Genomic DNA, 22,665 nt, shown 5'->3' on the forward strand with positions numbered 1-22,665 from the left:
GAAGGGCCAACTCTCCCAACAAATCACATGGTAGACTTGCCAAAATGTTGCGATTGAAAACCAAAGTAGGCAGGCAAAAATGTTGCAATGTTTTTTGTGAAAGTAGTTATTGCAAACTTGCGAAATTCACTCATAAAAAATCTTGATCTTGCCAAGTACTATTTTGTGTCTGGGGATTTGAACAACAACATCAACAGTGATGTAGGAAGTGACGTAGTTCCTCTACGCCAAACTGACGTTGTATCCGTACAGACATGTAAGCTGGAACATTGGCAACCCGTCTGTCTAGACAAGAGAGGTGAGGGGCATGAGATTTTAAAAGTTGCATTTTCAATCACTTCATATAGCGCCAACATGTGGCCAATTGGCATGGTATTGCATGAGAGGGTGTGGCCCATGACCCTTGACCACCATGCAAGGTTGTACCCTCCTAGGTCTTATCTCACAGGAATTTGCCTTTTTTACCAAAACGGCAGAAGAACTGGAATAATATTAGTGGACATAAAACAGTATGGAAATTCAATAGGGTTTAACACAGCTTGAACCCCTAATAAAAACACTTCCCGACCCCACCCTGAGAGCACACATCTTGTCATTATTGCATGGTGGCTATGGTGTTTACAGATGTCATGAAAATAAACTTCAATCTAACAATGTGTGGCAAATCTAAAAGACAAGGCCATAATTCGCTGCAGGTTATACTACACACAGTGCATTTGGAAAGTATTCAGACCCTTTGACTTTTTCCACATTTTGTTACCTTACAACAGTTGATTAAATTGTTTATCCTCTTCAATCTACACACAATACCCCACAATGACACAGCTAAAACTGGTTTTAATCATTTTTGCTAATTTATAAACATAAAGTGTATTCAGACCCTTTAATCAGTACTTTGTTGAAGCACCTTTGGCAGTGATTACAGCCTTGAGTCTTCTTGGGTTTGGCGGTACAAGCTTGGCACACCGGTATTTGGGGAGTTTCTCCTATTCTTCCCTGCAGATCCTCTCAAGGAGGGGGATACCTCCTCTCAAGCCAAAAATATTTTTATTGGGTTGTTAACAAATTTTGGCATTATATACAAAAATGCCAATTTTTTAATGCCAATATTATTTTATTAATGCCAATATTATTTTCCGGGCTCATGTGTGGTTCAGTTGGTAGAGCAAGGCACTTATTATGCCAGGGCTGTGGGTTTGATTCCCATGGGGGACTAGTACGGACAAACATGAAAATGTTTGCTCTCACTACTTTAGTCTGCTAAATGACTAAAATGTAATAAGGTTATATCATCCAATTTGTATGCTGTTTTATAACCGGGTAAGATACAGTCTAATATAGTATATGTCCTAGAATGCATGTGATATTGTACAACTGCTATTCCATTCATAATGTAACCTAATATACAGCATCATACTAAATGGATTGTCACAGAATAATACCAATTGCCCTGAGACCATGTTCATTTCTGAGTTAATTAGGATAGGCGAAGTCACGCAGCCTCTTGAGCGCATCCAAAGTGCCTCAAATAACATCTTAGCATCTATCCAACTCCTTTACTTGAGACCAGTTCTAGTTTTTACATGGTGGTGGTGTGCTTTGTGTTGCAGAGAAAGAGCTTTTCCAGAACCCTCAAACATAAATTTGTCCCTGGAAATCACATCTGGGATTTATTCTGGTGGTCAAATGGTGGAGGCTATCTCTAGGACCTAGTATTTCTGCCTCGCTCGTTTTCCTCACTTTTCTCCGTGGCTCGAGCCACGCGGAATTGGGCGCGCGGGTGCTTCCGTTACAGGTGAAAGGCGGGAGCCAATATCGAATATAATTGTGAACCACGGCACTTGGATACAGATGGACAGAGCTACATTCGGTATTTTGGATTTTTCAGGGTTTGGAATACAATCAACATTTTTACGCGCACTCCGAGTACATTGCCAAATCTCCGTGGTGTAATTTAGATAATGCACAGTGCTCTTGGGCGCAACTTTACAGCTGAGTTCTCAGAAAGAAAATCAAAGGGGGGATACCTTGCGCTAGTCAGGTTGCCTAGCTGTCAATCGCCTCATTGTTTTTCTGCGTCTAAGTGACAGTTGCCTTGAAGGTTTGATGATTTCCAAAACGTTTTCAAAACATCTTCTTGCTCTCCATTCCAGCAAAAAATAATGGAGTTTTCAATAACTTCAATACGTAAAAAAAAAAAATCATGTATCATGTTTGTTATGGAGTGGTCGAATTTATTTGTGTTTGCATGTTGCCATCACATTTGATGTCTTTGCATGGACTTTATAGACTATACAGCGCATGACTATTTGATTTTGGATAGAGAAAAAGGTTTATAGAATTAGTTTGCATTAATTTGTTAATTAACATAAGACAATAATTCAGAATGAATGGTATTGCTTAGCATTTTAATCGAATGTCTTCATGAATGCAATTTCGGGCTCTGAATATTGCCTTTAATTAGGCATCCTCCCATTCTGTAGGTTTGGATTTCAGCAATGAGCAAGCGGTTGGATTTATCACATTATCTAGCGGTGTTCTTCTCGATGATGGTACTGTGGCAGTCAAGGTAAGTTTCGTTGTATTTTCTTTATAAAAAAAGAAACAACCAATAGAAAAAACAGTAAGCGGTGTTTGCGTGCACTGCATCTGCACGTTCTAAATCTTCTCAATTTTGGCCACTCTAAATGGTTCTCAGATTGGAATAAAGCAGTCACGCGAAATTACTTTAAAACATTTTTTTTATCGTGATAACATGGTGGCACAATTTGTGTGGAGAGCGGAGACACCAATTGCGCGGTGACCTGAAAAGGAGACTATAGGTGGAGATTGCGCACAGCTCCAGGAAGTTAGAACATTTGTATGAATCTGAAGAAAGAAAACTTAGTAATGTAATCGATTGATGCTCGATTTCTTGGTGCCTTCCTTCATTTATCTTCGGAAATGTTTAGGCATTTCTTTGGTGAGGTGGAACTGTCTGTTCTATAATGAACAAATGAGAGAGAGAGAGGCTGGTTGTCTTTGCAAGAAGCCAACTGAGCCACATTAATTCACTTTTGTGGTCCTTAATAGTTGGCTACAGAACAATTGTTTTTCCCGTAGTGCTCTGTCCAATTTCAAGAGAGGAAGTTGGCAGAGAGAGGTTGAATTAGGTTTTTATGTTCCTTAGGAAAACACACAAAAACAATGTTTTTCCCACATATGTCAATTTTCCCCTCACATCTCTCCTAATCATTGATGTTTCTGCTACTTAATGTTACCTACATAGATCAAGAGTGGAATCATCGGCATATGCTTCAGAAGCCTTCAAAAACAATATCACTCTGTTCACCCGGATCTTGGACAGCCTTCTGGATGGCTATGACAACCGATTACGACCTGGACTTGGCGGTGAGCAGTTAACATTGCATACTTTTCATATCAAATTAAATAAAATGAAAGTTAAATTGGTTTTAAATGTTGATCAGCTGCTCAGCAGGACCTTGATTAATATAATCAGGTGTGTTAGAGTAGAGCTGGAGCAAAAGCCTATACACCCAGTAGGACTCCAGGACATATATTTTATTCAAAGTTTTAAATATCTTTGAGATTTAACATGTTCTTGTGTCAATCTCTTGCATTTCCCCAGATAGAAGCTTGTTTAAATTCCCAAATAACTTGTCTGGTGTCAGAATGAGTTACTGAGCTTGCATTTGCATCCCCCTTATCACCAAGACAACAACACAGAAAGTATTATCTGCTGTAACAGAAGAGATACTGTGAGAGCTATTCTAGGCTGTTTTATTTAGGGCTGACCCAGTCAATTTGAAGTTTTGTTTGCGTGCATCCATTTAAACCGTTGATACTCAAATGTCGCTATTTGTTTTGGTGTGTCTGGCTCACCATGATGATTGAGCTGTGTATTTTATTATTTATTTTATTTTATTTCACCATTATTTAACCAGGTAGGAAAGTTGAGAACAAGTTCTCATTTACAATTGCGACCTGGCCAAGATAAAGCAAAGCAGTTCGACACATACAACAACACAGAGTTACACATGGAGTAAAACAAACATACAGCCAATAATACAGTAGAAAAATAATTGTATATACGATGTGAGCAAATGAGGTGAGATAAGGGCGGTAAAGGCAAAAAAAAAGGCCATGGTGGCGAATTAAATACAATATAGCAAGTAAAACACTGGAATGGTAGATTTGCAGTGGAAGAATGTGCGAAGTAGAAATAGAAGTAATGGGGTGCAAAGGAGCAAAATAAATAAATAAATACAGTAGGGGAAGAGGTAGTTGCTTGGGCTAAATTATAGATGGGCTATGTACAGGTGCAGTAATCTGTGAGCTGCTCTGACAGCTGGTGCTTAAAGCTAGTGAGGGAGATAAGTGTTTCCAGTTTCAGGGATTTTTGTAGTTCGTTCCAGTCATTGGCAGCAGAGAACTGGAAGGAGAGGCGGCTAAAGGGAGAATTGGTTTTGGGGGTGACCAGAGAAATATACCTGCTGGAGCGCGTGCTACAGGTGCGTGCTGCTATGGTGACCAGCGAGCTGTGATAAGGGGGGACTTTACCTAGCAGGGTCTTGTAGATGACCTGGAGCCAGTGGGTTTGGCGACGAGTATGAAGCAAGGGCCAGCCAACGAGAGCGTACAGGTCGCAGTGGTGGGTAGTATATGGGGCTTTGGTGACAAAACAGATGGCACTGTGATAGACTGCATCCAATTTATTGAGTAGGGTATTGGAGGCTAAATGACATCCACAAAGTCGAGGATCGGTAGGATGGTCAGTGTTACAAGAGTATGTTTGGCAGCATGAGTGAACGATGCTTTGTTTCGAAATAGGAATAGGAAGCCAATTCTAGATTTAACTTTGGATTGGAGATGTTTGATGTGAGTCTGGAAGGAGAGTTTACAGTCTAACCAGACACCTAGGTATTTGTAGTTGTCCACATATTCTAAGTCAGAACCGTCTAGAGTAGTGATGCTGGACGAGCGGGCATGTGCAGGCAGCGATCTGTTGAAGAGCATGCATTTGGTTTTACTTGTATTTAAGAGCAGTTGGAGGCCACAGAATGAGAGTTGTATGGCATTGAAGCTCGTCTGGAGGGTTGTTAACACAGTGTCCAAAGAAGGGCCAGAAGTATACAGAATGGTGTCGTCTGCGTAGAGGTGGATCAGAGACTCACCAGCAGCAAGAGCAACATCATTGATGTATACAGAGAAGAGAGTCGGCCTGAGAATTGAACCCTGTGGCACCCCCATAGAGATTGCCGGAGGCCCGGACAACAGGCCCTCCAATTTGACACACTGAACTCTATCAGATAAGTAGTTGGTGAACCAGGCGAGGCAATCATTTGAGAAACCAAGGCTATCGAGTCTACCGATGAGGATGTGGTGATTGACAGAGTCGAAAGCCTTGGCCAGGTCTATGAATACGGCTGCACAGTATTGTTTCTTATCGATGGTGGTTAAGATGTCGTTTAGGACCTTGAGCGTGGTTGAGGTGCACCCTTGACCAGCTCGGATTCGAAATGGTCGGTAATCTGTTTGTTGACTTGGCTTTCAAAGACCTTAGAAAGGCAGGGTAGGATAGATATAGGTCTGTAGCAGTTTGGGTCAAGAGTGTTCCCCCCCTTTGAAGAGGGGGATGACCGCAGCTGCTTTCCAATCTTTGGGAATCTCAGACGACACGAAAGAGAGGTTGAACAGGCTAGTAATAGGGATTGCAACAATTTCATTATGATTGTGGACTCTCTAATTCATAGTGTCCTATGACTCACAATGCAAAACAGCTCCCAATACCTCAATGGCTCCCAAGAGAGGCTCCCATTGTCCCAGTTCTAATGAGCGGCATAGACACTGGATGTAGTGTACAAAGATTAGTCTTAGTCACAACTAGGGCATTTTGTTAGAAAAGGTAAGATAACGAAAAACCAAATGCCTACTGTGCCAATGTGATTATCCTGATAACTGTGTCACAAGGCTTTGCTGAAAATTCACATCCAGAAGGATACAAATTCACATTTGGGACAGCCCTTTAGTCATGTGCAGTTTACAACTGGCCTTGTTTCGAGGTAATTTCCCTTACAATGGTACTATAGCTCCAATTGTGAATTGCTGGCAAGGATGTACTTTGCTTCTGGCTTCTTACTGATCCAAGAGCAGCCCATTTTAGGTGTGAGTGGTGTGATTTATAATGCCTGGTCCATAAAAGATGACTGATCATGGTTATACAGTACACTGATCCCAGTACAGTCACTGATCCCATTTGTGTGATTGAATATGCTTTCTTGACTCATTTATTGAGGACTTACTGAGGTTTTAACTTTTCATGGATCCTAGAATAGCCTACAAGGTGCTATGATATATGTTGATGTTTATCTACTGTAGTTGTAGATATTATTTCATGACAGAAGCCCTCTACAGTCAGGCAGTAATGTTAATTTGGTTTCCCATGAGACCAAAGAAGATAGATGCACCAGATGTGTACTGGGAAATGGCTGTTTTATTTATGGGAAATGGGATTTTTTCTCTGAGAGATTTTAGAATTGCACAATAGCTCCCAGGTTTGGCTTAAATCAAGGCTTACAGTTGTAGACAATTCAGTGCAATTCAAAATAAGTAGATTGTTTGTTTGTTTTTCACTCCTGACCTCAAAAAAAAATGTAAGAAGCTCAGCAAACCTCATAGCAGACATGAATTCTGACGCGTTGAGATGACAAAGAATTTGAAACAAGTGATCATGATTTTCAAAACAATTACCAAAACTGTTGTTGCACAATTTGTGAAAGTCAATGTAAACCTTGTTTGAGATTACCCAGGGCTCCATTGTTTCTGCACCCAGTTATCATACAGGTATTAGGATAATCCATGTTCATGGTGTATTTAATAAAAGTGAAAACATATTTCTCAAAATGTTTGCAAATGTGTTGAAAATGAAATACAGAAATATCTCATTTACATAAGTATTCACACCCCGACTCAATACATGTTAGAATCACCTTTGGCAGTGATTACAGCTGTGAGTCTTTCTGGGTAAGTCTCCAAGAGCTTTGCATACCTGGATTGTACAATATTATTTTCTAATTTCTTCAAGCTCTGTCAAATTGGTTGTTGATCATTGCTAGACAACCACTTTAAAGTCATGCCATAGATTTTCAAGCAGATTTAAGTCAAAACTGTAACAAGGAACATTGACTATCTTCTTGGTTAGCAGCTCCAGTGTAGATATGGCCGTGTGTTTTAAGTTAGTGTCCTCCTGAAAGATGCATTCATCTCCCAGTGTCTGGTGGAAAGCAGACTGAACCAGGTTCAGGTTACATCTAATTTTACTGTTTGCATGAGTTACTTGATGTGGAATAGAGTTCTATATAGTCATGGCTTTATGTAGTACTGTGTGCCCATAGTCTTTTCTGTATTTGGGGACTGTGGAGAGACCTCTGGTGGCATGTCTTGTGGGGTATGCATTGATGTCTGAGCTGTGTGCTAGTAGTTTTTAAACAGACAGCTCGGTGCATTCAACATGTCAATTTCGTTCACAAATATAAGTAGTGATTCAGTCAATCTCTCCTCTACTTTGAGCCAATGGAGATTGACATGCATATTATTAATGTTAGCTCTCCGTGTACATTTTAAGGGCTAACCGTGCTGCCCTGTTCTGGGCCTATTGCAATTTTTTGTGCCACCAAAAGTCCCTCTTGGTGGCACATGACCACATGACTGGATAGTAGTCCAGGTGCAACAAAACGAGGACCTGCCTTGTTGATAGTGTTGTTAAGAAAGCAGAACAATGCTTTATTATGGACAGACCTCTCCCTATCTTAGCTACTGTTGCATCATTGTGTTTTGACCACGATAGTTTACAATCCAAGGTTACTCCAAGCAGTTTTGTCTCCTCAACTTGCTCAATTTCCGTATTATTCATTACAAGATTTAGTTGAGGTTTAGGGTTCAGTGAATGATTTGTCCCAAATACAATGCTTTTAGTTTTTGAAAAATGTAGGACTCAATTACTTCTTCCCACCATTTTTTTAACTGCATCTCTTTAAGATTTGCAGTGATTTTACTTGCTGTGGTAGCTGATGTGTTGAGCCATCAGCTTTCATAGACACACAGACTTTACTCAGAGCCAGTGGCAGGTCATTAGTAAAGATTGAAAAAATGACAGCTGCCCTGGGGAATGTCTAACTCTACCTGGATTATGCTGGAGAGGCTTCCATTAAAGAACATCCCCTGTGTTCTGTTAGACAGCTAACTCTCGATCCACAATATCAAATCACATTTTATTAGTCACATGCACCGAATACAACAGGTGAAATGAGTGAAATGAGTGAAATGCTTACTTATGAGCCCCTAACCAACAATGCAGTTTTAAAAAATACGGATAAGAAATAAAAGTAACAGGTAATTAAAGAGCAGCAGTAAAATAACAATAGCAGACGACAGTATATAAAGGTTACTGGTACAGGATCAATGTGTGGGGGCACCGGTTAATTGAGGTAATATGTACATGTAGGTGGAGTTATTAAAGTGACTATGCATAGATGATAACAACTGAGAGTAGCAGCAGTGGGGGAGAGGGGGGGGGGGGGGGGGGGCAATGCAAATAGTCTGGGTAGCCATTTGATTAGGTGTTCAGGAGTCTTATGGCTTGGGGGTAGAAGCTGTTGAGAAGCCTCTTGGACCTAGACTTGGTGCTCCGGTACCGCTTGCCATGCGGTAGCAGAGAGAACAGTCTATGACAATTTTTAGGGCCTTCCTGACACCGCCTGGTATAGAGGTCCTGGATGGCAGGGAGATTGGCCCCAGTGATGTACTAGGCCGTTCGCACTAACCTCTGTATTGCCTTGAGGTTGGAGGCCATGCTCTCGATGGTGCAGCTGTAGAACCTTTTGAGGATCTGAGTACCCATGCCAAATATTTCAAGGTCTCCCGAGGGAGAATAGATTTTGTTGTGCCCTTTTCATGTCTTGGTGTGCTTAGACCATGTTAGTTTGTTGGTGATGTGGACACCAAGGAACTTGAACCTCTCAACCTGCTCCACTGTAGCCCTGTCGATGAGAATGAGGGCATGCTCGGTCCTCTTTTTTCTGTAGTCCACAATCATCTCCTTGTCTTGATCACGTTGAGGGAGAGGTTGTTGTCCTGGCACTACACGGCCAGGTCTCTGACCTCCTCCCTATAGGCTGTCTCGTCATTGTCGGTGATTAGGCCTACCACTGTTGTGTCATTTGCAAACTTAATGATGGTGTTGGAGCCGTGCCTGGCCGTGTGTCATGAGTGAACAGGGAGTACGGAAGGGGGCTGAGCACGCACACCTGAGGGGCCCCTGTGTTGAGGATCAGCGTGGCGGATGTGTTGTTACCTACCCTTCTTACCTGGGGGCGGCCCGTCAGGAAGTCCAGGATCCAGTTGCAGAGGGAGGTGTTTGGTCCCAGGGCCCTTAGCTTATTGATGAGCTTTGAGGGCACTAGGGTGTTGAACGCTGAGCTGTAGTCAATGAATAGCATTCTCACATTGTTGTTCCTTTTGTCCAGGTGGGAAAAGGCAGTGTGGAATGCAATAGAGATTGCATCATCTATGGATCTGTTGGGGCGGTATGCCAATTGGATGTGGGTCCAGGGTTTATGGGATAATGGTGTTGATGTGAGCACAGACCAGCCTTTCAAAGCACTTCATGGCTACAGATGTGAGTGCTACCGGTAGTCATTTAGGCAGGTTACCTTAGTGTTCTTGGGCACAGGCACCATGGTGGTCTGCTTAAAACGTATTGATATTACAGACTCAGACAGGGAGAGGTTGAAAATATCAGTGAAGACACTTGCCAGTTGGTCAGCGCATGCTCGCAGTACACGTCCTGGTAATCCGACTGGCCCTGCGGCCTAGTGAATGTTGACCTGTTTAAAGGTCTTACTCACATCAGCTGTGGAGAGCGTGATCACACAGTCTTCCGGAACAGATGATGCTGTTTGATCGTTCGTCGGGGGCATAGCGGGATTTCTTATAAGCTTCCAGGTTAGAGTCCGGCTCCTTGAAAGTGGCAGCTCTAGCCTCGAGCGGACGTTGCCTGGTTGGGGTATGTACGTACAGTCACTGTGGGGAGGACGTCAATTATACACTTATTGATGAAGTCAATGACTGATGTGGTGTACTCCTTAATGCCATCGGAGGAATCCCGGAACATATTCCAGTCTGTGCTAGCAAAACAGTCCTGTAGTTTAGCATCTGCTTCATCTGACCACTTTTTATTGATCTAGTCACGGGTGCTTCCTCCTTTAATTTTTGCTTGTAAACAGGAATCAGGAGGATAGAATTATGGTTAGATTTGCCAAATGGAGGACGAGGGAGAGCTTTGTATGCGTCGCTGTGTGTGGAGTAAAGGTTGTCCAGAGTTTGTTTTCCTCTGGTTGCACAGTTAACATGCTGATAGAAATTTGGTAATACGGATTTAAGTTTCCCTGCATTAAAGTCCCCGGCTACTAGGAGCGCCGCCTCTGGGTGAACGTTTTCTTGTTTGCTTATGGAGGAATACAGCTCATTCAATGCTGTCTTAGTGCCAGCCTCTGACTGTGGTGGTATGTAAACAGCTACGAAAAATACAGATGAAAACTATCTAGGTAGGTAGTGTGGTCTACAGTTTATCATGAGATACTCTACCTCAGGCGAGCAATAGCTCGAGACTTCCTTAGATATCGTGAACTAGCTGTTTTTTTAATAATAATACATAGCCCGCCGCCCCTTGTTTTACCAGACGCTGCTGTTCTATCCTGCCGGTGCAGCGTATAACCAGCCATAAGATATTACAGTTTTGAATGTCCCGTTGGTAGTTTAATCTTCCACGTAGGTCATCTATTTTATTCTCCAGAGATTGCACGTTTGCTAACAGAATGGAAGGGAGTGGGGGTTTATTCGATTGCCTACGAATTCTCAGAAGGCAGCCCGCCCTTTGGCCCCTTTTTCTCCACTTCGTCTTCACGCAAATCACGGAGATCTGGGCCTGTTCCCGAGAAAGCAGTATGTTGTTCGTGTCGGGTTTATCAGACTCGTTAAAGGAAAAAAAGGATTCTGCTAGTCCGTGGTCAGTAATCGCAGTACTGATGCCCAGAAGTTATTTTCGGTCATAAGAGACGGTAGCAGCAACATTATGTACAAAATAAGTTTAAAAAATAAGTTACACAAAACACAAATAATTGAACCATAAAACACTATCGGTTGGGGACATGTAAAACGTCCTTCTCCAGCGACATTTTTAGATGAGGGATGTAAAGCAGGGTATGTAAGCCATGCTTTTTCAGCAGCAGATTATGATCTATAATCTCAAATGCTCCGCTGAAGTCTTACCAAAACAGCTCTCACAATCTTTTTATTATCAATTTCTATCAGCCAATCATCAGTCATTTGTGTAAGTGCCGTACATGTTTAATGCCCTTGCCTATAAGCCTGCTGAAAATCTGTTGTTTGTTTACTGTGAAATAGCATTGAATCTGGTCAAACAACCTTTTCCAAAAGTTTACTAACTGCCCGATTTAGCCTGCAAAGGGTGCTTTGCTATCCTTTGGCAGTGGAATTACTTTTGCTTTCCTCCAAGCCTGAGGGCACACACTGTCCTGTAGGCTTAGATTGAAGAGATGGCAAATAGGAGTGGCAAGATCGTCCGCTATCATTTTCAGTAATCTTCCTTCCAAGTTGTCAGACCCAGGTGGCTTGTCATTGTTGATAGACAACAATACTTTTTTTCACCTCTTCCACCTCACTTCACAGAATTCAAAATGTTAATCCTATAATTTGGTCAGTTATGCATGGTTGCGTAGGTTCAGAATTTGTTGTTGCCCAAGTTTGCTAACCTTGCCAATGATTTTTTTTCCCCTTAGGTCTATTCAGTTTATTTTTTATCCTGAAACTTCCCAGTCCTTAACAATTACGAGCATATTCAGAACATGATGCAGACACCACGATGCTTGAAAATATGAAGAGTGGTACTCAGTGATGTGTTGTGTTGGATTTCCCCAAACATATCATTTTGTATTCAGGACAAAAGTTAATTGCTTTGCCACATTTTTTACTGTATTACTCAAGTGCCTTATTGCAAAAAGGATTCATGTTTTGGAATATTTTTATTTCCACTATATTTTTATTTTCACTCTGTCAATTAGGTTCGTATTGTGGAGTAACTACAATGTTGCTGATCCATCCTGTAACTTTAAAATCACCATTGGCCTGGGCAACAGGTAGCCTAGTGGTTAGAGCTTTGGACTAGTACTCTCTAGAGACTCTGTAGAGACAGCAGGAGTGGTAGAGATACTCTTAAAATGATTGGCTATGACAAGCCAACTGACATTTACTCCTGAGGTGCTGACTTGCTGCACCCTCGACAACTACTGTGATTATTATTATTTGACCAAGCTGGTAATTTATGAAAATTTGAACATCTTGGCCATGTTCTGTTATAATATCCACCCGGCACAGCCAGAAGAGGACTGGCCACCCCTCATAGACTGGTTCCTCTCTAGGTTTCTTCCTAGGTTTTGGCCTTTCTACTGAGTTTTTCCTAGCCACCGTGCTTCTAAACCTGCATTGCTTGCTGTTTGGGGTTTTAGGCTGGGTTTCTGTACAGCACTTTGAGATATCAGCTGATGTACAAAGGGCTATATATATAGATTTGATTTGTAACCAAAAGGTTGCAAGATTGAATCCCTGAGCTGACAAGGTAAAAATCTGTCTTTCTGCCCCTGAACAAGGCAGTTAACCCACTGTTCCTAGGCCATCATGGAAAATAATAATTTGTTCTTAACTGACCTAGTTAAATAAAGGTAAAATTTTAAAAAATGGTGAAACCCCTGAATGGTTTCCTCTCTAGCAACTGAGTTAGCTAGGATGCCTGTATCTTTGTAGTGACTGGGTGTAATGATACATCATCCAAAAATGTAATTTATTATTTCACCATGCTCAAAGGGATATTCAATGTTTGCTTTTTTTTACCCATCTAACAATAGGTGCCCTTCTTTACGAGGTATTGGAAAACCTCCCTGGTCTTTGTGGTTGAATCTGTGTTTGAAATTCACTGCTTGACTGAGGGACCTTACAGATAATTGTATGTGTGGAGTACAACGATGAGGTAGTCATTCAAAAATCATGTTAAACACTTTTATTGCACACAGTGAGTCCATGCAGATGTTTACTCCTAAACCAATTTAGGCTTGCCATAAAACAGTGGAGTGGAGTACTTATTGACTCAAGATATTTAAGTTTTTCATTTTTAATTAATTTGTAAAAAATTGAAAAACTCAATTCCACTTTGTTGTGACTATGGTGTGTAGGCCAGTGCCAATTTAATCAATTTTGTTTCAGGCTTTAACACAACAAAATATGGACATTTCTGAAGGCCCAGTGTTATTGGTCACTGGGGTGCTTCCTGAACACTTTTGTGAATTATGAGTGTGACTGTATTTGTGTGTGAGGACCTGTGTTTGTGTATGTGTCTGATGGCCTGTGTATGTGTCCGATGGCCTGTGTATGTGTGTGAGGGCCAGTGTATCTGTGTGATGGCCTCTGTATGTGTGTGATGGCCTGTATTTGCGTGCACGCATGCATTTACTATATATAAGAATGATCTTTAAAAAAAATATATATATATATATTTTTAAACCTTTATTTGACTAGGCAAGTCAGTTAAGAACAAATTCTTATTTTCAATGACAGCCTAGGAACAGTGCCTGTTCAGGGGCAGAACGACAGATTTGTACCTTGTCAGCTTGGGGGTTTGAACTTGCAACTCCAACTCTCTAACCACTAGGCTACCCTGCTGCCCCGTATCATTGATGATACGTTCGTGTTAGATTGGATTTGGATTGTACTTTTCAGTAGCTATCATATGTCCCTTACTAGGATATTGCTTTTAGATTATATGGGAGTACATTAAATCACCCTACCCACGATCAATATGTAACTCCGACCTGGTAGACATCAACACTGCTTTTACTATACTTAGGTCAGAATTAATTCCTTTGCATGGAGAGTTGGACCAGGAAATGAGGCCGCTTTAGCCAAATGAGATGCCCCTAAAGTGTCTGAAGGGCAGTGAGGAGAGTGAGTGTGTTTTCCCCATGAGGACAGCGCAGACGTAACATGATATAGTGTATGTTCCCATCCCACTGTTCACCAGGGAGTCTGAGGCAGGAAGATGAGCGATGAGAAAATGTAAATGTGGAATCGTGGACAAAGCGTTGCCATGACAGCACAGACATCTAAGTTTAATGTGAAATCATGGCTTTCAGTGGCTGGATTGATCTCAACCACATTTCATTCCAGATGTACCTCACGGTTCTCAAAAACATGTGTTTTAACATGGGATTTGCGAATGGATGCCTTGTTGACATGAACAGATAGACCTAAAAATATACATATGAAACATGAATGAAGCATTAAAATCAGTTGTTGCGACTATATAAAAACAACTATTTTAAATACATTTAAAACATTTTGTTGTGTGCATATATTTTACAGATCGGGTGACAGAGGTGAAGACTGATATTTATGTCACAAGTTTTGGTCCAGTGTCAGACACAGACATGGTAAGTGTTATACTAGGCATTAGACTACTACGATAAAGCTCTTAGTGAAATATATTCAGCTTCTTTCATCTATGAAGATACATGAATTCATTATTTATTTCAGATTTCTTTTTATATATAAGCTTATGTTTAACAATAGATATAAATTGATATATGTTAAGTATTTCACATATATTTTGAGTAGGACAGAGACTGACCCTTTAAATTGTGATTGGTCCATCAACATTTCATGTGATTTTGGGGTAGCATCACTACTGTGTCTGTCTCTGTTGCCGTTATAGCTGCACTTTTTTTTTCTTAGACAGACACACATACTGTACATACACAGGCGTATCATGTTCACAGAGTCCTCACTCTCTGTGTCCCATTTCTTTTTTTCTTTCTCTGTCTCACCCTCTCGCCCCTTTCCTTTCCTTTGGCCTTGTTCTGCAAGCTCCAGGCTCGTACCTGCTGAGCTTTAAAAGCTTTTCTCAGTTTCCCTCCATCACACTCTCAGCCCTCCATTTCAGCCTGCTCTCAAATATTTAAACCATAAAGAAGAGGGGGAAATGGTTGCTACCGAACTAGCGCCTTAAAAAAGAAGAAGAAATGGCACATGTATAATTCATTTAGAGGCTCCTTCCAACTCACGGTGGATAATTTCACTCTTGGGCCATCACTCTGCTTTGATAGTGTTTCTCTGATAGTGGCATCTCTCTCTCTCTCTCTCTCTCTCTCTCTCTCTCTCTCTCTCTCTCTCTCTCTCTCTCTCTCTTTCTCTCTCTCTCTCTCTCTCTCTCTCTCGCTCTCTCTCTCTCTCGCTCTCTCTCTCTCTCGCTCTCTCTCATATATTTGACAGCATCCCTGCTGCTCCCTATGCTTTGTGTCTGTAAATATATGGCTTCTATATTTTCCTCTCTCCTTATTGGGATCCCTCCACAGGGCATAGAATCAGTGTCATAGTGTTAGATAAAACAAATCATTATTAGGCCGAATATTGGACGATACATTTCTAGACTACTTTCATTTGACTGACCAGGGCCCAGTTTTTCCAAAGTTATCTATTTGGATTTTGCCTATCAGACATTAAATGCACAGAAATAGAATGAATAGAATGGACAACTCATTGACTTGAATGGGGACACCAGTTCTGTTCATTTTATTTCTATGCATTTAATTCTATAGCTGAAATTATCCGTATTGGTAACTTTTAAAAAATTGGACCCAGGTGATAATAGTGGATTGGACTGGTACAGAGCTTTTCTCTAGGCTTTCTCACAGGGCTTTCTCTGTTTGGGGTAACTCACCCCATTAACATCCATTGTGAGACATCACAGTGCTAACTTGTGCTCTTGGAGTGTGTTAACAAAGAAAGTAATTTACTCTGGGAAAAACGGATTGCAACTTCACAGTTGTCATTGAAGTCTTTGAGCATGTGTTTTTGTTTAAGGGCTTCAAATTCAAAGGGTTTCAGAGTCCAGGAATCATTTACCCTTGTAAACGGGCCCCATGAACTGCTCAGTAAAGCCCTTGGGGGTCAGAAGCCTGGGGGCTTTGCGTATGGGAAGGAGGGCTGTACCCACCAGACTCCAGAGGGCCAGATGCTGACGGGATAGGGGGTACTGATGTAAATCCACCCTGACATTAGCAAGAGGGCAGGGAGTAGGCATCCACCACTGACTCTGCATGTCCCCAGACATAACAAACCAGGTGCAACCTCAAACACTGACTCAGGTGGCACCACTTTAGAACACACTTTTTGATTTATTTTATTGATTGAGGAGCTTTAATACCCTTATGGTTTCACTATATTTATTCAAAACACATGTTATGATGCAGCAGTGGGTTTACCAGATCTAAGTTGTTTTTATAACACCCTCTGCCATTGCAGTCTCTTCATTACCCATATCTCAACCCGTGCTAAAGTCTTTTGTACTCTGCTCTTTGTCAGGAATACACTGTGGACGTGTTCTTCCGTCAGAGCTGGATTGACGAGCGGCTGAAGTTCAATGGGCCAATGAATATCCTGCGGCTGAACAACCTGATGGCCAGTAAGATCTGGACGCCAGATACCTTCTTCCACAATGGGAAGAAATCTGTCGCTCACAACATGACCATGCCCAACAAACTGCTCCGGATCATGGAGGATGGAACACTGTTGTACACTATGAGGTAACAAGTGCTTGTTTTTTATTACCCCTGGTTTCATTAGAGAGCTAAAAGAGCTGTCCTCAGGTCAAAGGACAAGGTGATGTCAGTGCAGCAGCCAACGCCAGCATTGAGATCTACTGCTATTGTACAGGCAGTCAGCATCACCCTATGAAAACCATACAGTATGTGTACATACAAGGTCTCAGCATAGCCTGAAAGTGAGGAGAGATGAGGCCATTCAAAAGAAACATGGTAGCACAACAAAACAACTGCACTGAGAGAGTAGCCCTGAGGTTCTGGGGTGATGTGAACTCTTGCGTCTGTATTTTTGTATTTACTCAGGTTAACGGTCCAGGCGGAATGTCCCATGCACCTCGAAGACTTCCCTATGGATTCCCACTCCTGTCCACTGAAGTTTGGCAGCTGTAAGCTTATCTCCTCATTCTTGCTTCTATTTTACTTTGTAAGGAACTGATATAGCTAGAGGCAGAACTTTGTTTCTTGCTGGATATTTAACTGGTTGCCTGTGAGACTGAAACATCTAGTTAGTTGGGTTCGTTCTGAGTTCACAAGTAAAATTAGGCTTTTCATAAACAGCAATGCCATGTGCCTCTCTACAAAGACGTATCTGACGTAAATTCTATCAATCTTCTGTCAGATTGACTGTTTTGCTAGAGGTGATTGAACTTACCTTTCTTTCATTATGCAATGTAATTTTCTCATTTCACAGTAACATAAACTCAGCAACAAAAAAACATCCCTTTTTCAGGACCCTGTCTTTCAAAGATAATTAGGAAAAACCCCAAAAACTTCACAGATCTTCATTTTAAATGGTTTAAACACTGTTTCCCATGATTGTTCTATGAACCATAAACAATTAATGAAGATGCACCTGTGCAATGGTTGTTAAGACACTAACAGATTACAGATGGTAGGCAATTAGGGTCACAGTTATGAAAACTTAGGACACTAAAGAGGCCTTTCTACTGACTCTGAAAAACACCAAAAGAAAGATGCCCAGGGTCCCTGCTCATCTGCATGAACGTTCCTTAGGCATGCTGCAAGGAGGCATGAAGACTGCAGATGTGGCCAGGGCAATAAATTGCAATGCCCGTACTGTGAGACGCCTAAGACAGCACTACAGGGAGACGGGACGGACAGCTGATCGTCCTCGCAGTGGCAGACCATGTGTAACAACACCTGCACAGGATCGGTACATCCGAACATCAAAGCTGCGGTCCTGGTACAGAATGGCAACAACAACTGCCCGATTTACACCAGGAACACACAATCCCTCCATCAGTGCTCAGACTGTCCGCAATAGGCTGAGAGAGGCTGGACTGAGGGCTTGTAGGCCTGTTGTAAGGCAGGTTCTCACCAGACATTACCGGCAACAATGTTGTCTATGGGCACAAACCCACCGTCGCTGGACCAGACAGGACTGGCAAAAAGTGCTCTTCACTGATGAGTCGCGGTTTTGTCTCACCAGGGGTGATGGTTGGTTTCGTGTTAATCGTCGAAGCAATGAGTGTTACACCAAGGCCTGTACTCTGGTGCGGGATTGATTTGGAATTGGAGGGTCCGTCATGGTCTGGGGCTGTGTGTCACAGCATCATCGGACTGAGCTTGTTGTCATTGCAGGCAATCTCAACACTGTGCGTTACAGGGAAGGCATCCTCCTCCCTCATGTGGTACCCTTCCTGCAGGCTCATCCTGACATGACCCTCCAGCATGACAATGCCACCAGCCATACTGCTCGTTCTGTGTGTTATTTCCTGCAAGACAGGAATGTCAGTGTTCTGCCATGGTCAGCGAAGAGCCCGGATCTCAATCCCATTGAGCACGTCTGGGACCTGTTGGATCGGAGGGTGAGGGCTAGGGCCATTCCCCCCAGAAATGTCTGGGAACTTGCAGGTGCCTTGGTGGAAGAGTGGGGTAACATCTCACAGCAAGAACTGGCAAATCTGGTGCAGTCCATGAGAAGGAGATGCACTGCAGTACTTAGTATCTGGTGTGGCCACCAGCTGCATTGACTGTTAATTTTGATTTTGATTCTTCCTTTGTTCAGGGACACATTATTCAACTTCTGTTAGTACAATGTCTGTGGACCTTGTTCAGTTTATGTCTCAGTTGTTGAATCTTATGTTCATACAAATATTTACACATGTGAAGTAGTTTTGGCAAGTCAGTTAGGGCATCTACTCTGTGCATGACACAAGTCATTTTTCCAACAATTGTTTACAGACAGATTATTTCACTTATAATTCACTGTACCACAATTCCAGTGGGTCAGAAGTTTACATACATTAAGTTGACTGTGCCTTTATAGAGCTTGGAAAATTCCAGAACATTATGTCATATGCAAATTTACATCATTTGAGTCAATTTGTGGTGTACCTGTGGATGTATTTCAAGGTCTACCTTCAAACTCAGTGTCTCTTTGCTTGACATCATTGGAAAATCAAAAGAATTCAGCCAAGACCTCAGAAAACAACTTGTTGACCTCCACTAGTCTGGTTCATCCTTGGGAGCAATTTCCAAACACCTGAAGGTACCATGTTCATCTGTACAAACAATAGTACACAAGTATAAACACCATGGGACCACGTAGCCATCATACCACTCAGGAAGGAGACGCGTTCTGTCTCCTAGAGATGAACGTACTTTGGTGCGAAAAGTGCAAATTAATCCCAGAACAACAGCAAATGACCTTGTGAAGATGCTGGAGGAAACAGGTACAAAAGTATCTATATCCACAGAGTCCAATATCGACATACAGTTCAAGTCGGAAGTTTACATACACCTTAGCCAAATGCATTTAAACTCAGTTTTTTACAATTCCTGACATTTAATCCTAGTAGAAATTCCCTGTTTTAGGTCAGTTTGGATCACCACTTTATTTTAAGAATGTGAAATGTCAGAATAATAGTAGAAAGAATGATTTATTTCAGCGTTTATTTCTTTCATGACATTCCCAGTGAGTCAGAAGTTTACATACCAAATTAGTATTTGGTAGCATTGCCTTTAAATTGTTTAACTTGGGTCAAACATTTCGGGTAGCCTTCCACAAGCTTCCCACAGTAAGTTGGGTGAATTTTGGCCCATTTCTCCTGACAGAGTTGGTGTAACTGAGTCAGGTTTGTAGGCCTTCTTGCTCACACACACTTTTTAGTTCTGTCCACAGATTTTCTATGGGATTGAGGTCAGGGCTTTGTGATGGCCACTCCAATACCTTGACTTTGTTGTCCTTAAGCCATTTTGCCACAGCTTTGGAAGTATGCTTGTGGTACTGTCCATTTGGAAGACCAATTTGCTACCAAGCTTTCACTTCCTGACTGATGTCTTGAGATGTTGCTTCAATGTATTCACATAATTCTCCTTCCTCATGATGCCATTTATTTTGTGATGTGCACCAGTGCCTCCTGCAGCAAAGCACCACCACAACATGATGCTGCCACCCCCGTGCTTCACGGTTGGGATGGTGTTCTTCGGCTTGTAAGCGCCCCCCTTTTTCTTCCAAACCTAACGATGGTCATTATTGCCAAACAGTTGTATTTTTCTTTCATCAGACTAGAGGACATTTCTCCAAAAAGTACGATCCTTGTCCCCATGTGCAGTTGCAAACCATAGTCTGGCTTTTTTATGATGGTTTTGGAGCAGTGGCTTCTTTTTGCTGTGCGGCCTTTCAGTATAAGCGTGGTGAAAGTCAGTTGTTAATTTGCTTTGTATCTGGTCAACACATTTTTTCTCAAAAAGGGTCGGTACCAGGCTGATTGGTCAGCTGTTTGAAACGGTAAAGGATGCTTTGCTATTCTTGGGTAACGGAATGACTTACGCTTCCCTGAGGGCACACACTTCCCTGTAGACTTAGACTGAAGAGATGGCAAAAAAGGGTGGCAATATACTACGCAACCATCCTCAGTAAGTTGTCAGTACCAGGTGGTTTGTCATTATTGATAGACAACAATCTTCTTTCTTTTTTTAACCTTTACCACACACTACGGAAGGGAATTAGGGCCAAGTGAAGAGAACAAAATAATAAATGTGATTGCTGTTGGTACTTGGATTATTACTATTTTTACATGTGTAGTACTTTAAAACTTTAAATACTTTCAGAATAAAGTAGACTTTTTGGGAATAAAGTTTAAATTAAATTAATCTAATAAAGTGGCAATATTTCGAGAATAAAGTGGCAAAATTCAAGAAAAACTCAATCAAATTTTGAGAATAAAGTTTGGTTCGATTTGGTTATTGGCATGTCTTCCTGGCTCCCTGTTGCTGTTGTGCACCACTGTTGAAATGCTTGCATTAGATGACCTAGTGAAACTAGACTTTAGAATTGGCTTTAGTAAAAGTATTAGGACCTGGAAGAGGTTGTGCCACAGATTATTCTCAGAAGGAGGAACCACACCGTGCGGTTACATACCTAGGTAGAGACGGGTGGGTTGTATTCTTAACGGCCATGCATAGTGCGTTGTCAGAACACAAGTTAACTATCTTGGTACTGTCACTGATTGCGAAGAGACATGGAGTTGTGTGCATCATTTCCTGTCATGGTGCCCTTCGAATTCACTACAATGTTATCCTCAATCCCCTCTGTATGCCACCACCTTGCATAGTATCTTAGAGAGTAACAGCTAGGCCAGCAGCCTATTTGTTGAAACGAAAGGTAAAATAAAATAATATTTGTCACGTGCGCCGAATGCTTACTTACAAGCCCTTAACCAACAATGCAGTTCAAGAAATAGAGAAAATATTTACTAAATAAAATATGGTAAAAAATAAAATAAATAGTGACATAACAATAACGAGGCTATATACAGGGGGTACCGGTACTGAGTCAATGTGCAGGGGTACAGGTTAGTCAAGGTAATTTGTACATTTAGGCAGGGGTAAAGTGACTATGCATAGATAATAAACATTGAGTAGCAGCAGTGTAAAAACAAAGGGGGGTCAATGTAAATTGTCAGCGTGGCCATTTGATGAATTGTTCAGCAGTCTTATAGCTTGGGGGTAGAAGCTGTTAAGGAGCCTTTTGAACCTAGAGTTGGCGCTGCTGAACCGCTTGCCATGAGGTAGCAGAGAGAACAGTCTATGACTTGGGTGACTGGAGTCTTTGACAATTTTTCGTCCTTCCTCTGACACCACCTAGTATAGGTCCTGGAGGGCAGCCAGCTTGTCCCCAGTGATGCATTGGGCCGTACTCCCTACTCTCTGCAGCGCCTTATGGTCGGATGCAGAGCAGTTGAGAGCAGTCAGGACGCTCTCAATGGTGCACCTGTAGTACTTTTTGAGGATCTGGGGACCCATGCCTCATAATTTCACTCTCCTGAGGGGGGGAAAGGGTGTTGTTGTGCCCTCTTCATGACTGTCTTGGTGTGTCTGGACCATGATAGTTTGTGGGTGATCTGTACACCAAGGAACTTGAAATTCTCGACCAACTCCACTACAGCCCCGTCAATGTTTAAATTTACCTAGGCAAGTCAGTTAAGAACAAATTCTTATTTTCAATGACAGCCTAGGGACAGTGGGTTACCTGCCTTGTTCAGGGGCAGAACAACAGATTTTGACCTTGTCAGCTCGGGGATTTGAGCAGGCACCCCTGAGGGGCCCCGGTGTTGAGAATCAGCGTGGCAGATGTGTTGTTGCCTACCCTTAGGCTGTTGCCTACCCTTAGGCTGTCCCCACCTGGGTATACTCCTCAATGCCATTGGATGAATCACAGAACATATTCCAGTCTGTGCTTGCAAAACAGTCCTGTAGCTTAGCATTCACATCTTCTGACCACTTCCTGCTTTAGTTTTTGCTTGTAAACAGGATTTAGGAGGATATAATTATGGTCAGATTTGCCAAATGGAGGGCGAGGGAGAGCTTTGTATGCTTCTCTGTGTGTGGAGTAAAGGTGGTCTAGAGTTTTTTCCCTGTGGTTGCACGTGTGAAATGCTGGTAAAAATTAGGTAAAACGGATTTAAGTTTG

General features: G+C 42.0%; 1 protein-coding gene across 1 annotated transcript in view; it reads left to right on the forward strand.

Annotated features, from left to right (window-relative positions):
- The first annotated feature begins 1,585 nt into the window (after window positions 1-1,585).
- Window positions 1,586-22,665, forward strand: part of LOC110497788 (gamma-aminobutyric acid receptor subunit alpha-2) — a 40,275-nt gene continuing 19,195 nt past the window's right edge. The window contains exons 1-6 of the mRNA XM_021574152.2: window positions 1,586-2,101; window positions 2,484-2,569; window positions 3,269-3,390; window positions 14,491-14,558; window positions 16,489-16,709; window positions 17,031-17,113. Coding sequence (XP_021429827.1) covers window positions 2,499-2,569; window positions 3,269-3,390; window positions 14,491-14,558; window positions 16,489-16,709; window positions 17,031-17,113 — 565 coding nt within the window. The 5' untranslated portion in view covers window positions 1,586-2,101; window positions 2,484-2,498. The remainder of the gene's footprint in view (window positions 2,102-2,483; window positions 2,570-3,268; window positions 3,391-14,490; window positions 14,559-16,488; window positions 16,710-17,030; window positions 17,114-22,665) is intronic.

This window comes from Oncorhynchus mykiss, chromosome 19, assembly GCF_013265735.2.
Source record: "Oncorhynchus mykiss isolate Arlee chromosome 19, USDA_OmykA_1.1, whole genome shotgun sequence".
NCBI classification, from domain to species: domain Eukaryota; kingdom Metazoa; phylum Chordata; class Actinopteri; order Salmoniformes; family Salmonidae; genus Oncorhynchus; species Oncorhynchus mykiss.